This window comes from Saccostrea cucullata, unplaced genomic scaffold, assembly GCF_032062105.1.
Source record: "Saccostrea cucullata isolate Sc308-1 unplaced genomic scaffold, CSIRO_AGI_Scuc_v1 ctg354, whole genome shotgun sequence".
In the NCBI taxonomy this organism is placed as follows: Eukaryota; Metazoa; Mollusca; class Bivalvia; order Ostreida; family Ostreidae; genus Saccostrea; species Saccostrea cuccullata.
Genome location: NW_026940030.1, coordinates 894,190 through 910,332, shown reverse-complemented (window position 1 = coordinate 910,332; position 16,143 = coordinate 894,190). Strand labels below are relative to the sequence as shown.

General features: G+C 32.5%; 1 protein-coding gene across 1 annotated transcript in view; it reads right to left on the bottom strand.

Annotated features, from left to right (window-relative positions):
• Nucleotides 1–428: 428 nt before the first annotated feature.
• Nucleotides 429–16,143, bottom strand: part of LOC134254588 (uncharacterized) — a 29,097-nt gene continuing 13,382 nt past the window's right edge. Inside the window, exons 4-20 of the mRNA XM_062737116.1 lie at nucleotides 15,187–15,276; nucleotides 14,973–15,065; nucleotides 14,796–14,891; nucleotides 14,368–14,466; nucleotides 14,022–14,117; nucleotides 12,929–13,027; nucleotides 11,267–11,362; nucleotides 10,208–10,306; nucleotides 9,331–9,426; nucleotides 8,094–8,204; nucleotides 7,591–7,881; nucleotides 7,370–7,514; nucleotides 6,127–6,331; nucleotides 5,047–5,879; nucleotides 3,394–3,511; nucleotides 3,056–3,238; nucleotides 429–731 (exon numbers count right to left, since the gene is read on the bottom strand). Coding sequence (XP_062593100.1) covers nucleotides 429–731; nucleotides 3,056–3,238; nucleotides 3,394–3,511; nucleotides 5,047–5,879; nucleotides 6,127–6,331; nucleotides 7,370–7,514; nucleotides 7,591–7,881; nucleotides 8,094–8,204; nucleotides 9,331–9,426; nucleotides 10,208–10,306; nucleotides 11,267–11,362; nucleotides 12,929–13,027; nucleotides 14,022–14,117; nucleotides 14,368–14,466; nucleotides 14,796–14,891; nucleotides 14,973–15,065; nucleotides 15,187–15,276 — 3,053 coding nt within the window. The remainder of the gene's footprint in view (nucleotides 732–3,055; nucleotides 3,239–3,393; nucleotides 3,512–5,046; nucleotides 5,880–6,126; nucleotides 6,332–7,369; nucleotides 7,515–7,590; nucleotides 7,882–8,093; nucleotides 8,205–9,330; nucleotides 9,427–10,207; nucleotides 10,307–11,266; nucleotides 11,363–12,928; nucleotides 13,028–14,021; nucleotides 14,118–14,367; nucleotides 14,467–14,795; nucleotides 14,892–14,972; nucleotides 15,066–15,186; nucleotides 15,277–16,143) is intronic.

Genomic DNA, 16,143 nt, shown 5'->3' with positions numbered 1-16,143 from the left:
TAAACGTAGGTCCCGTGTCACGGTAGGCGTTGGCACGATAAAGAACCCTCACTGCTCAATGGCCCTGAGTGCCGAGTATAGGTCTAAATTTGAAGCCCTTCACCGGCATCGGTGACGTCTCCATATGAGTGAAAAATTCTCAAGAGGGACGTTAAACAATATACAATCAATCAATCAATCTAAAAAACCTTCCGCCACAAAAAATAGTCCCGAGCTTAATTCTACTTGAGTGGAATTTAATAGCGGTTTTTTTCATGAATATACTTAAATTTGCACTGTTGAATTCATATTTAATGTTAGACCTTAAAAACGATGCAGAATTTTATGAATAAAGGACAGGACCAAAATCCGCTCAAAATATCAGGATCGAACGTCCTTAAATAGTACCTAAGAAATGTAATGCAAACACCCAGGCATTAAAGTTAATATTAAAAACCTGTCGTTATGGATATCCCTGCAATTTCAGCATCAGTCAGAGAAGGAGCTATGTTTATTAACGATGTTCTGAAAACTAAAAATACTGGATTGCTTTTCTCGTCTCCATATTCTGTTACAAAAGACAAATTGTACGTTGTTTCGGACACAAGTCCTGTAAGATCAAAGTGATCGGCATCCTTGTCAACAACACGAGAAAACCGTTCTCCATTTTCTGAAATAGCAGATAGACTTATCCTGGTTCTTTCATAGCAAGTAGGGGACAAAGTCCACCGCAGACGCACACTAGTATCGTCCTTTTTATCAACATGAAGATTTATTAGTCCAGAATCTAAATAAACACAAGAGGCAGATGGGCCATATCGCTCACCTGAGCAATGTGGCTCGGCAAAAAGCACAAATCAGTTTATTATTGATAAGTTTAAACCCAATAGTGGTCTTAGCCAATCCTTAAAGGGGAGAGGGTATGATTAAAACAAACTTGCATCTACAGTTACTAAGGATGCTTTCATATTTTTGACACCCTATGGATTTATTGCCCCTTACATTTTAACTAACATTGTGGCCCTTCCCCCAGGGTCATTACTTGAACAAACTTGAATTTACACTAACTGAGAATGTTTCAATATGAATATGATAAATCATGGCTTTCTCGTTCTTGAAAAGAAGATTTATAACGATTTTTTTCTACATGTTTCTATGAAAAATTTTAAATCCATGTTGTGGCCCTGCCCTACCCCAAGGGGTCATGATTTGAACAAACTTGAATCTACACTACCTGAGGATGCTTCCATATAAATATGAATTATCATGGCTTTGCTATTCTTGATGATTTAATTTTTTTAATATATATATTTATATGTAAAACTTTGATCAGCCATTGCTGCCCTACCCTACCCTACCCTACCCTAACCCAGGAGTCATAATTTGAACAAACCTGAATTTCTACTACATGAGGATCCTTCTATATACGAGGGTTTTCCAAAAAGTTCGTGGACAATAACGTTTTTTGTCAAAATTAATAGTTTAATATATTTCTTTTGTATATCAAAATATGTTGTATGAAAAACCAAGTCAGAAAATTGAATTTTTATTGATGAAGCTAAATATTTTTGTAAAAATCGGAGTCTTTATTAGTTGCAGATAGTGCGCACGGCCCAGTCTGGCGTTAAGCTAATTCCCTTATAACGTCGTATAACATTTGAATTTTAACACATGTTCATTCACCACATTACATTTTTTATGGCATCACACTTCCAAGTTCCAGCAAGAATATTAATCATTTCAATCTGAAAACTTTTTGTTAGAGTTTATGGCATTTTAACCTGGTCCGTGCTTACCATCTGCAATCGTTAAAGACCCCAATTTTTACAAAAATATTAAGTTCCATCAATAAAAATTACATCATTCTGACTTGGTTTTTTATACGAAATATTTCAATATACAATAGTATTATATAGAACCATTTATTTTAACAAAAACGTCATTGTCCACGAACTTTTTGGACAACCCTCTTAAATATGATCAATCATGCCTTTGCTATTCTTGAGAAGAAGATTTTTAAAGAATTTTCCTATATATTGCACTGTAAAAATTTGATCGGCCATTGAAGCCCCCCCCCTTCCCCAAGGGGTCATGATTTAAACACACTTGAATCTCCTCTACCTGAGTATGCTTCCAAATAAATTTGATCATTCTTGCCTTTGCTATTCTTGAGAAGAAGATTTTAAAGAATTTCCCTATACATGTATATTTCTATGTAAAATTTTGATTGGCCATTGTGGCCCCGCCTAACCCCTGGGGGTCGTGATTTGAACAAACTTGAATCTACACTACCCGAGGAAGCTTCAATATAAGTTTCTTTTTTTCTGGAACAGTGATTCTTGAAAAGAAGAATTTTATAGAATTTTCCTATATATATCCATGGATATATCTATGTAAAAATTTGATCGGCCATTGTGGCCCCGCTCTATCCCTGATTTGAACAAACTTGAATCTACACTACCTGAGGGTGCTTCCATATAAGTTTCATTTTTCCTGGAACAGCTTTAAAGCTTACCACCTATTTTTTTTTTAATTATCTCCCCTTGAATAAGGGCGTTGCCCTTCATTTGAATAATACCTAAGGATACTTTTTGCCAAGTTTGATTGATATTGGCCCAGTGGTTCTCGAGAAGAAGTCGAAAATGTGAAAAGTTAGCGAGACGACAACGACAACGCGAACGATAACGATAGACAACGGACAATTTTGATCAGAAATGCTCACTAGAGCCTTCGGCTCAGGTGAGCTAATAAAAATGTTTAAGGAAATTGCTTCAATTAAAAAAATTTAGAATTGCATTTTCAATGATTTATCTTCATAAGTCGAAATGATCCCAGGAAAGTTAAAATATATTTGTTATTTTACTTACATTCATCGATTCCATGCAAAGAGTCTATAGCTAAATATATCAGCTAGATCAAAGAAGCAAACAAGTCACATTAATTAGGGAAAAAGTTACATAATTATTTTAGGTCAGAAACTTTTAAAATGAATATGTTAAGTAGCTGAAAAAATTCATTTTACTCGAATATATTTAATTGTAATCTGTTGTACATGTTGCACATCGTTAGTGATTACCGTCATTTCAAAGCTCGTCGATTCCATAGCTCTATTGTAAACTTTGACTTCTATTTTAAGAAAGTCATTATGAAAGGATTTCTTGGGTACAGCCATCCAACAATTATTAACATCAAGATAATGGCTGTACAGAAAAAAATCTCCCATTGGAACCTTGTATCCATCGCCAAAATGTGGCAAATTCTGTATGGATGAGAAAATTTCAATGTAATACATGATACATATTTTAATAGGTTTGTTTTCAAAAGAGCGAACCTAAGAAATATGAAAATTACATTGTCGTTTCGTCTACACGTTCACCAATTTGAAGGAAGTTTTAAAAGTTAAAGCTAAATTACCTCAGTTTTATTCCCAGGTATTGATCCATTTTTGAAAATGGTATTACTGTGATTGGATATGAATTGCCAATCAATTCTTAATATACCACTCTCCCTGTCATTAGCATCGATTCGTAAGCTGCAACATCAAATATGTTTTGAAATATTATGCATCTCAAAAAATTGTTACTATTCGCTTTACGTCAGATTTCATAGGACAAACACTTATAGAATTAAATATTTATAAGTCATGGCTAATAACGGCCATTGAGACCACGGAACATTAAATGGCAAGATTGAAAATATGCAGCTTACCTCATTTCTATGTGTAAAATTTGATGAATAAACACTTGATGATATTCACTTCAATATTTAAAATAAAGTTATAGATAAAAAGATATCCATGTATTCTTTCATTTTCCAATTTACACATTTAAAAAATCATAGGTATCCAGGCTTTTGAAGAATTTCCATAATTTTTATACATATAATGTACTTAAACTTCTTTTATTCACTTCGTTTTTTACAATGCAAAGTGTATAAAGATTCTCTTGTCATTACAAAGTCCCATTAATCACTTCTAATTTCATATCATGTTGATAAACATTGGTATCTATGGCTAGATTAAATTGAACAGCAATTTCTTTATATATATAATTTTAAAATGCTTTTACGGGGTAAAAATTTCGACTTTTAATTGGACCTTTCTGAGAACTTCAAAGAACCTTGAAGCACATTGAGAGGTACATGTATATAATGAAAATTGTTGCACGAAAAATATTAATCTTCAAGCCTCATTTTGAGACTTTTTAAAATTAAATTCTTAATCAAAGAGTTGTCCTTCCTGGCTGAGGATCGGAGTCCCTTAATTGTTCACTTATTAATTATAATTTCCCCCAGAAAGAAGGCGTGACCCTTCATTTGATCAAACTTTAATCCCCTTAATTAAAGATACTATGTTCCCAGTTTAGTTAAATTGGCAAAGTAGATAAGATGCAAATGTGAGAAGTTTACGATGACAACTACACCGACGACAGACAACGGTTAAATAATAAAAAAAAACCCATCTGTCTCAGGTGAACATAAAACTACGTTTTTGAGATGTACAGTAACAAAACCTTTATTGTAAATGCATGTTCTGTTTTGAGAATAAGTGTCATATTATTAGAAATTAGAAAAGAAATTAGTAAATTTAATTTATTGTTTAATAGATACCAAAAAGTTAAAACAAGAGAAAGACCACAGGAAATGCATTACATGTATGTGCACCCAAAAATTATACTTTGTGACAGAAGTGCTTTGAAAATGATTTCTGTTTACATGTAATATTTTATTGGCAGTGATACTTTCTTCCCAGTTTTGTTCTAATATTAAACTGTGATGAGCGAGATTATTGTACATTGAATAGTCTCTTGGAATACTTACTCATGAAACAACAATATTTATATGAAATGTAAGGAACACATCTTTATTCAAATCAATGTTAAATATCAATTTTAAGGGAATGGGAAGCTGCACTTATATTCATAGTTTAATTTCTCTTTCCATTCATCCTCTGTATTACATAATATTATGACATGCAACATCAAAAAAGTATACTCAGGGTTCGATTTCGGAAAATAGAACTTCTTAAAGAAACTTTAAAATAAGAAAAAACAAAAGAAGCAAACTTACCGGCTAGAAAAAGGGTACATAGAATTATTTAAATTAGGTATGAATTGGACATTGCGACTTGACAGGGCTGTTGGCGGTGTTTCGTCGAAATATACATGCATAATATCGGTTTCCCTATTGCCCATAGAATCAGTAGCTCTGATCCATATGTTTAATGTATCTCCATTTCGTCTTTGAGCAAAGAAAGATAATGTTTGGGTTAAGTCATTTACGGGTTGAAAGTTTATTGGGTTCTGATTTCCTTGGTTTGCGTTACCATATGCGTACTCGAATTTAACGATTCCGTGGACATTTTGTATAGCATTTAATGTTCTTTCTCCATCGTTGTCGTCGAATGCATTAAGGACAACCTTATGAAATTTTTTATCGTGATCATAATGTTTGAAATCAGCGACCTGACTGAGAAGGTTATTATCTTCGTGAAATGTATTTTTGAAATGTCCTTTCCACGAGATTGATATATCGTTGGTCAAATTATTCTGCCATTGATAATTTGTCTGTGCAACAGCACTGGATGAAATCATGGGTGAGGAATTGTCTATAGTTATTGATGATGTGTTGTCATAAAGTACTAGCATCCTTGCGTATTCCGAGTTATTAGCTCTGTCTACGACATTCAATATAAAGGAAAACATTCCTTGTTTTTGAGGAATGTATGTACATCCTCTCTTTGAAGTGTTAAATGTTAATACATGGGATGGACTCCACGGATCTGGTTCAGTCAAACTAGGATTAAAATTCTGGTCTGGTTTCAGAAGATATATCTCAATCATGTACTTCTCTATCCCGGAGAGAGCATCAGTCCATCCTTCCCATGAAATTTGAATAGGGTCCTTAAATCGACGAGAAAGAATAATAGCCGTACATAAATTTGACAATAGGTTTTCCACTTCAGCAAGCTATGTAATTCTTATGTATGAATGTTTTTTCAAATGTTTGGTCTTTAAAAAGGTCTGTTAACATATAAAAAAAAAACTAACCAAATTTTAAATGTCTCAAATTTTAACAACTACAAAATTTCTAATATATACCTACGTCTCAGGAAGTGAATAATACTTGGAAACGGTATAGCTTGTTTACCTTAGTAATATCATTCTGAACAGTGAAAGCTTTCACCGAACACTTATTTGCATCCTGTATACAGTGTTGAGGTTTCCGAAAATCGAATCTATACATCATTGATTTGCTTGAGTTACGGCCCTTAAAAAGGTCGAAATAGTTTGTGGAAGGTGTAGATTTTAAAGCACGATATCCACCATTTTGTACAATAGCAGTCAATGTTAAACTGTGAAACAAAATATAAAAAAAATAACAAAGATGGCACACAAGTTTTACTTTTTATTAGCTCACCTGAGCTGAAAGCTCAAGTGAGCTTATCTGATCACATTTTGTCCGGCGTCCGTCTGTCTGTCTGTAAACTTTTCACATTTTCGACTTCTTCTCAAGAACCGCTGGGCCAATTTCAACCAAACTTGCCACAAAGTATCCTTGGGTGAAGGGGATTCAAGCTTGTTCAAATGAAGGGCCACGCCCTCATTCAAGGGGAGATAATTGGGAATAAATGAAAATTTGGTGGCATATTTTAAAAATCTTCTTCTCAAGAACCACTGTGCCAGGAAAGATGAAACTTAAGGGGAAACATCCTCAGGTAGTGTAGATTCAAATTTAGATCATTATCCCCGGGGGTAGGGCGGGGCCAAAATGGCCGACCAAAATTTTACATAGAAATATATAGAAAAATTCTTTAAAAACCTTCTTCTCAAGAATGACAAAGCCATAATTCATCATGTTTATATGGAAGCATGCTCAGATAGTGTAAATTCAAGTTCATACAAATCATGACCCCCGGGGGTAGGGCGGGGCCAAATTGGCCGACCAAAGTTTTACATACAAATATATAGGAAAATTCTTTAAAAATCTTTTCAAGAATGACAAAGCCATAATTTATCATATATATATGGAAGCATGCTCATGTCGTGTAGATTCAAGTTTGTTCAAATCATGACCCCCAGGGGTAGGGCGGGGCCAAAATGGCCGACCAAAGTTTTTAAAGATATACATTGTAAAAATTCTTTAAAAATCATTTTCTAAAAAATAGGAAATCCATGATTTGTCATGGGACTACTTTTGGACTTAAACTTTACAATAAAAAGCCATTTTCTACTTTTTCCTACCCTTAGTGCTCAGGTGAGCGATGTGGCCCATGGGCCTCTTGTTCATATTTATTCTAATTTAAATAAAATTGTATTTTCATGCCAAAAAATGCATGAAACAAGTATTTTCCAAATTGCCAAAAAAAGAATATTAATATATAACATCATACTTATCGCCATCCTCCAAAAGACGATCGAAGTCATGATGTATTATGTTGCAAGAATACACAGCCTCGTTTGGACGGAGAGACCCAGGCTGGTTTTGGCAAGGATATGTTGTACTATTTATACTGACAAAGAATTTGTCAGAGGAATCTGGAAAACACAGAGGAAACTTTTTAAGAGCCTGATCAAATCAGCATCGTTTTTTTTAATCAGACCATCCACTTACTTCTATGCACTTTATACAAAGCTATCTCCAAATATGCTGCAACAATCCCAAATGCAAAGTCCTTGACGTATGCAGGTGTTGAAATTTCATCGGGTGGTACATACATTGCAGTGATTTCAACATTAACATAGTTGAAGTCTTTTTGATTTAGCCAAAGCATGTCCGTTTTCATAGAATTTGGCTCCGACGAGTCCGTCACATATTGATACATTTCCCTCTTTTCACCTGTCCTTTCAATATTTCTAAGAACTGACGAACACTTTGTAATGATTGGGATATTATTTGCATCAACTGTAATCAAACAACAGCGTGTCTTTGATGATCAGCAACAAAAATTATTTCACTTATGGTGTGATAAAGTCAAATTATTGAGGTGACGGATAAAAGAGCAGGGTTTTCTGTAGTTTTTCCCATAATTCGGTGGCATAATCATTGTAGAGTTATAAAAAATATTTCTCTTCTCCATAACGTTATTTTACAATCTAGTAAATAGTTTTCCTTACATGTTTTACATCTTTCTAATCCTCCTTCCCCAGAAAATCCGTGAGTGCATCTGCAATTGAGCATGTCGCTACATACGCCAGGAAAGCAGGGATCATGGTAGGAACACAATGCTAAAAGGAATATGTTATGCTTAACATCAGTTTTTCTGTCTCAACAAATGCATTAAGCCATTAATTGACCCCAAAATTTATCTCACTCAGTTACAAAACTTATTTGAATTCTATGTAATACATTATTTTCTTTCTTCTTTGTCTTCTTGCAACGCCTTGCAAATCCATGAAGAGAATCTGATATTACAGGTATATCAAACAATGTGCGGAATTATTCAGCAACAGAAAGGAAAAGATTTTTTGTTTATAAATTGTTCTATTTTACATAGATTGACTACAGATTTTTCCGTTTGTTTGATCATGACAAGGAGTAACGGTTAACAGTGAATGTTTACGCTTTCATTACACTTTATCGTAGTTCTGATATATTTAGAGCAGCTTTTGTGTTCTGTTTGCAATTTATATTGCTTTAATGGAATTTTGAGCTTGATTATTCTTTTTTTTTTTTTCATGGTTCACAAGAAAATTTTTACATAACAAACATCAATTATTTTAAATCGCATAATACCAGTTTGGAAGAGAGCAAAACAAAAGTCCTAAAAAATATCAGAGGTGAGATCAGTGTCATATGGAGTAATATGTATTTATAAAAAAAAATAAAATTTAAATAATGAGCTGCATGTTTGACATCGGAAAAAAATATTTCAAATTTGTAATTAACTATTTCAATGACAGGAAAGTAGAACGTTTATAAACTTCTATTGTTCATTTCATATTGCTAGGAAAGAAATTTTTATAAGGTTTGATTGAGGCAAAATTGAATTATTGTCGTCATGTACAATAATGATTTCTTATTTAATACTGTATATGCTGTTTTACAAATATATTTAATATATTTCTTCTGAAACATTTTTAAACTTTATTTTTGTCTTATTGAGCATAGGGGTTTGGATTACATACAGATTACACATTTTAACAGAAAAATAAAATTTTCAAAAATGCAGCTCATATTGCTTTAAATATTCTTACGTTTGCCAGCTTTCCACCTTAATGTGCATTATATTAGTTTAGATAAAGTCAGCTTCCTTTAGCTTCTGCTTAGTATTAAAAACATTAAATTTAGTAATAAATTTATGAATGCTGATAAAATTAACAACAGTGTGCTTTTGAAAATAAAAATACAAACGGATTTCACAATATGCTCCTCTATATGTCTCAGGACAGTCACATATATTGGGAGAAACACATGTGCCACCATTCTTGCATGTTGGATTGCATACAGCTAAAATAAAAAAAATAAATTTAATATAACTATACTTTATAGATTTGTGTTTTCTAAACCAAATGATGAAATCATTCAAAACGTTAACTTTCATCAAGTAAATTCAAATCACATTCTATCAATATTAAATTTTACCTCATTAAAGCTTAACTTTATATATTCAGATAAAATTAATTGAGCTTTTAAAAACCCCAACGGCATCCTCTCCAATTTTAACGGGCATCTGCAACTGTTCTTCCCACATGCGAATCACGTGCTCTATGCTGTTTCATGACATGCTTCATAGCGTTTTGTCTCAAAAGCTAACAGATTTTAGGTTACTCTTATATTCCTTATCATGCGATTTATTATTTTTATAACAAAACTTTTATATTATTGAAGAAAAGGCTTTCATATTTTACATCCGTTTTAGATATTTTTTGGGTCCGTCTTTGCTCTGCTCCTATTATGTATTGTTTTATGGACATTTGATTTTGAATACTGTTCGTTATTTCCGTATGTTTCATTCCTTTCATATTTCACATAGCCCGGTTATCCTTGGAAAATGACCTTCTTTTTGCTACCAACAATTTTTACCTTTTGACCCTGACCTACATGTAAAAGATGTATTTCACGTGTTTTTCCATTGGGTTTCATTAAATTTCACTCTTTAACCTTGAAATTTGATCTACTTTTTGAAAACATTTTTCCTGACCACAATTTTTGAATGGTTTAATTCATGCTTTTAAATGAAGCAATGTTTTGCTAAAATTTAAAGAAAAAGGAAAAAATATATCCATACGTGTTTCACATTTAATTCCTGTGTAGGGAGTACCGGAGCAGTTACAAGTGTGTATTTGGGAACAAACACCACCATTCACACATTCAGGATTACACACAGCTACAGAAAAAGTACATTAATTCATTAGTATACTTACAAACAAGGTTTCATTACAAGATTGGGAGATCAAATTTTTAATAAATAAATAACGGAAATAAGGTTTAAAATAATGGATAATCTTAGGTAAAGTAGTTTTAATAATTAGTACAGATACAAAAAAGATCATTAATTTTCAAATGACTAGAATTCTGGAAAATTCCCATTCTTTGAAAATATTTGAGACATATCTTAATTTCTGGGGGGTTTTTCATTAAAGTTGATGCTGTTATTTAAATTCTTGGAAAAAAACCGAATCTGGAAATATGCTACTACCAGTATATAGGAATTTATTTTTTAGATAGCATATAATATAAAAATAAAGCTATAGATATATAATTTAAAAGCAGCTATTAGAGATGTTAAGCATTTGACCGTGTACGTCTACTTGTACGTGTAAACCTAGAAGTGATTTTACACGTACGCGTAACTAATGTCGTGATCTATTTAACAAATTGAACGTGTACCGGTACGTGTAAAACGTCATTTCAACAAGGCACTTTACAATCCATTTGTATCAAATAACTCTCGAAATAAATTCTGAACTTCATATAAAATATCGACTGAAAAATATCTATTGCGTAGTTTTAGTATAAGAAGCTACAAGTTTTCACCTACGTGTACTTACGAATCCACACGTTGTGTACAACTTGTAGAATTGCGCGGTATGCAAAACTGATGACGTAAAGCCAATTAAACTAGAGGATTTCCCTAGCTGCTTAACCTCTCTGTTGTGGGTAGGAAGCCTTCATTCAAAAATACACTTTAAAGTGGATCTTACGGTGATTAATACACTCATGTTTGTAGGAAACAAACTATAGTATCGGTGTGGGGGGGGGGGGGTATTTTTGATTTATTTTGTTAAGAAAAAAAATCTGTTATATATTTCAAGGAAGAAGCCTGGGAATATAAAAGTATACAAACGGATGTCGCATTTCTTCCCTGTATATCTTTCTGTACAGGCACATCTGTCTGGAATGACACAAATTCCGGCATTTTGGCAGGCGGGACTACAAATCGCTTAAAAGATAAATGGAAACTATTTTCACCAATTTTGTTTTAACATTCTCCTCTCTTTGCATTAACAGCATGAATTAGGTAAGATAAAGTGATGAATAATACCCGTTTCACCTCAAAGAGTTGTCCTTGCATCCATGCATACCAGTAGAACACATTCACAATAACCTTATAACCTTCACAAACATGTACATGCTCTCTGTAGTTACATACATTTAAGCCATATACTAGATTTTTTTGCAACTCGAGTTTGGAATCGAAAAATTTGTCTCAACACCAATAAATTGCTCCTGGTCTTTCATTTATATCACATATATAATAATCTTATTGTACAAATAAAAATTGTATTACCCTAAAAATCTGCATATCCTACGTGAAGAGAATGCACTTAAGAATAATGATCCCTTTGTAGATTTTGTCAGGTATGATATATAAATATTGCGTGTTGTTGAATGTAACATTGATATTTTTGGGGGATAAGGATCATTTTTCAACGTGGTCGATTTTAAGATATTTCATTTAAGAAAACTGAGCTATTGGGTACAAGATTTATCTATAAAAATCACATTTTTCTACGACTTGGTGCCTTTTTCAACGTTGAAAAATGAAAGATTTTCTACAGGGATATTTTTCTCACTTTACAACGGCATGTTTCGTAAAGCACGTGAGTACTTTGCCTTATGATATATTTGCAATTGCGAAGCGTTCTTCGCAACTAATTACATTATGGAAGGATTTTTATATTTTAAGGGTCGCAAGCTTAAAAAAAATCATATTCACAAAGCAAGTACCTTAGGTATTCATAAAACATCATATTAATGAATTGTAAATTATTAATTCAGATAATTCAAGATTGAGCAGTTCAAACATTTACAGTGATGTGAAGGGTAGTTATATTATATTTTTGAAAAAAAGACCAAGGAAGAATTGAATTGAAGAGGTTTATATTCCAGTCTGACAAAGTCACTACATGTAGTAAGTGCATTCAATTTTTGCCACGAAATAATAGAAATTTGCTTCCAAACAAAAAATATTTATACATGTACATCTGCAAAAAAATATCTCACAAATTCGCAGAACATTTTTGGTAAAGAACTTTAATTTTTTTCCCCAGGTTTCCGGTATCATGCAAATTTAGTCATATTTGGTGGAAATAAAGTAAAGATACTTTTTCAAAAGAATATGCTAGACAATGGAATTCTTCAATGAATTGATGAATTTTGAAAGGGGATATAAAAAGTTACATTCTGTGGATTTTAAGATATTTCACAGATATGCTGTATTTCTTGTTATTTATTTTTTCTGAAGACACATCATCAGTATCGTGGTCCAATATCCATTTCATACTAACAATGCAGATATCATTTCAAAACCAAGATTGAATACTCTGAACATGAAAAATCTCAATTTTAAATTAATCATAACCTATCATTGTGCAGTGTGTCTTTTGAATAATACAGTATTAAAAATTAAAAAAATTTAAGAGTTATTCCTTAAAAACAGATATTACATGTAACTTTGTTGAAAATAACCTCAGGTTTAATGAGAAAAAGAAGTACAAGTACTTACGTATCTCACACCTTACTCCTGTATATTGGGTTCCTGAACAGTCACAAGTGTGTGAAGCGGTACACACTCCGCCATTCAGACATACCGGATTACACAAAGCTGTTTAAGAATACATTAAATATTGGTATTTTTAGCATTATTGCTGAAAGAGAGCTATCTCAGTATTAAAGTGTGTTACGTGGGTTGTTTAAAAATAATTCACACATTCTGTTCATTTAACTACTGTAAATCACTTAATTTTCGTTAACCCTTATTTTCGCGAGATAGTCATTGATTCTTGATACGCGAGACAAAATTTTCACTAATTATGTTTATTACTCTATAAAATCCTTTGAAATACTATTATACGCGCAAATTCATTTTTCGAAAACACATTGTTTCGCGTAAATTCGCAAAAATGAAGTTCTCGCGAATGAAGTGATTTACAGTATGCTGCGGACATACTTTGGTACAAATTGGTACAATGTATCAATTTTCATCATAACATGTACAAATAAAAGTAGATATATCCCTTTTAAAATGCTATCAATACGAAAAAGGAATAAAATGTTATACAAGCACATGTAAATGGAAAAAGATACTTCTTTTTTTTTTTCTTTTATATGGAATATGAATTGGTCAAAAATATTCATGTATCTGCAGAAATCAAGAACTAAGATATTAAATATCTTCATCTACTTTTTATTTTGTCACTGTTAATAAAGGTTATTATGAAAATTTAAATTAATTTAAATCTTAAATTATATATTCTATATTCTTTTTTTTTACTTCAATTTGATAGAATAAAACATACTGCCGATTAAAATAGCAATGTTCATAAAAGATCTGACTAATTCATAGAAATTTGATATGGTCGGGGAGCAGCAGATTTGCTTAAACTGTGATATGGTTGTGGTACAGACAAGGGCTTGAGATTGTTTTTGGTAAAGAAGTTGTCTAAAAGGAAATATATCTAGACAAATATCCGTCTGTTTAATATCACCTGAATGATGCAGAATGATGTTTTTTCTTTTAGCTCCTAAAGGTATATCCTTAAAAAATATCAAGAAAAAATAACACTCCAAATAGGATTATAATCAAACCCTTCACTTACGCTGATCGCATTGGGTTCCAGCATGACTTGATGGACAAAGGCAAGTATTTGGGCTGATACAGGTTCCCCCTGATTGACATGGTGGGTTACACACAGCTATAAATAAAACAAAAAAACTTAATACTTTTATGAAAATAGGTTCTTTTTAAGAATCTTTTTGCCAAAATTTATTTTAAAAGCAAGCTTCAACCATTTCATTTCCATATTATTAAAATAAGAGCAAAGTTATTAAACTTTTAAAATGCAATGTCATTTGAAAAAAAAATACACTCAATATTATAACCCTAGATTGAACTAATGAAATGAGTCATTTGAATCATAAACTGTAAAAACAAAAGTTATTTACGTATTTCACATCTGGATCCTGTGTAGTGGGTACCAGAACAATCACAAACGTGTCCAGAAGAACACACTCCGCCGTTTAAACAAGCAGGATTACACAAAGCTAAAGAACAGAGGAAATTAATATATGATAAAGAAAAAGACAACATTATGAACTTTTACTGGAAAAAATGATTAATTAATATCAATCAAGTATCACAATCTGCTATGATTGACAAACATAACACACAAACAAATGACACACGATTTAATGAATGTATCGGAAGTAGGATGCTAAATTTTCGTGTTTTTTAGCTACAAACCATTCCAAACAGCTTAGACCAAAAACACCCATCAGTTCCAAATATTGTATATTGTTCTAAGACTATATATACCTTACCTATCGTAAAAGACAAGCATTGACATATCATGACATCCAGATGCTCGACTTACGTTGACTACACTGGGGTCCTGCTTGGTTTGATGGACATTGGCAGGTGTCTATGCTAACACAGGTTCCTCCTGACTGACAGGGTGGATTGCATAAAGCTGTAAATAAATAAACACACTTATTTTCACAAGACAAGTTTTATGTCTACTTTAACAGAATACGTTAAGAGGTAAACTTACGCTGAGAGCAAGCAGCTCCCGTATATCCCAAGTTACAGTTACATCTATCTGGGCTGACACAGTGTCCATGCTTGCAAGCAGGATGACATCTTGCTGGAGAATAATTTGTTATTATTATTATTATAAAACTTTCATTTGTAATTGTTGAAAAAATTAAGAGTTATAGCTAAAGGTTTAATTCTATAATGGAATTTTTGTACGTTTAAGATCTTACGTGTTTGACATATGTTTCCTGCATATCCTGCAGGACAGCTGCAAACATTAGGGGCTACACAAACACCCCCGTTTTGGCAGCTGCACATCGCTACAAACAAAAATCATAATTGCTAGAAAGTTTTCGGCACAACATCAATTTGATTTGATACGACTCGCCAAAAAACACAGAGATTGACAGCCAAATAAAACCAAATAAAAAAGAACCATGGACCAAATTACTCAATCCTTGAGTAATTATGGCCTGTCTGTTCTTTTAAAGCAGAATTTTATCTACATATTTCCTATGTAAAATTAAAATTAAATATTGTGCCTCCACTCTACCTGACCTAACCCTACCCCAGATGTCATGATTTGAACAAATTTGAATGTGAAGACGATTCTATATTCATGACAAATCAAGGTATTGCTGTTTTCCCCGAAAAAAGTTTTTTTTCTCATAAACTATAGTATTCGTAGTTAAAATTTTATCACCCATTACTGCCGACATTTCATCAAGGGGTCATGATTTGAATAAATCTGAATCTACACTACATGAGGATGCTTCCTTATAAATCATAGCCCTGCTGTTCTTAAGAAGAAGAATTTAAAAAGAATTCTCCAATATACATTCCAGCTAATAATAGAGGCCCCGAACTACGTACCTCATGTGTCATGATTTTAAGAAAACTGCATTACCTAAGGATACGCCCACACACTTTCACAAGTCAGAACTTTTGGTGCTTTTGAGGAGAAGAAAAATTTCAAAGATTATTCCTATGTATTCCTAAGTTAAACTTTAATTGCCCATAGTGACCCCACGTCCCCAGGGTCAAGTTTTGAACAAAATTGAATATACACTACAGAATATGCTTGTCATGACAATTCTCGAAAAAAAAATATTTTTTTAACATATTTTTTGTTAAATTTTGATCGACCATACTGGCCCTATCCTGGCCCCAAGGATCATGATTTGATC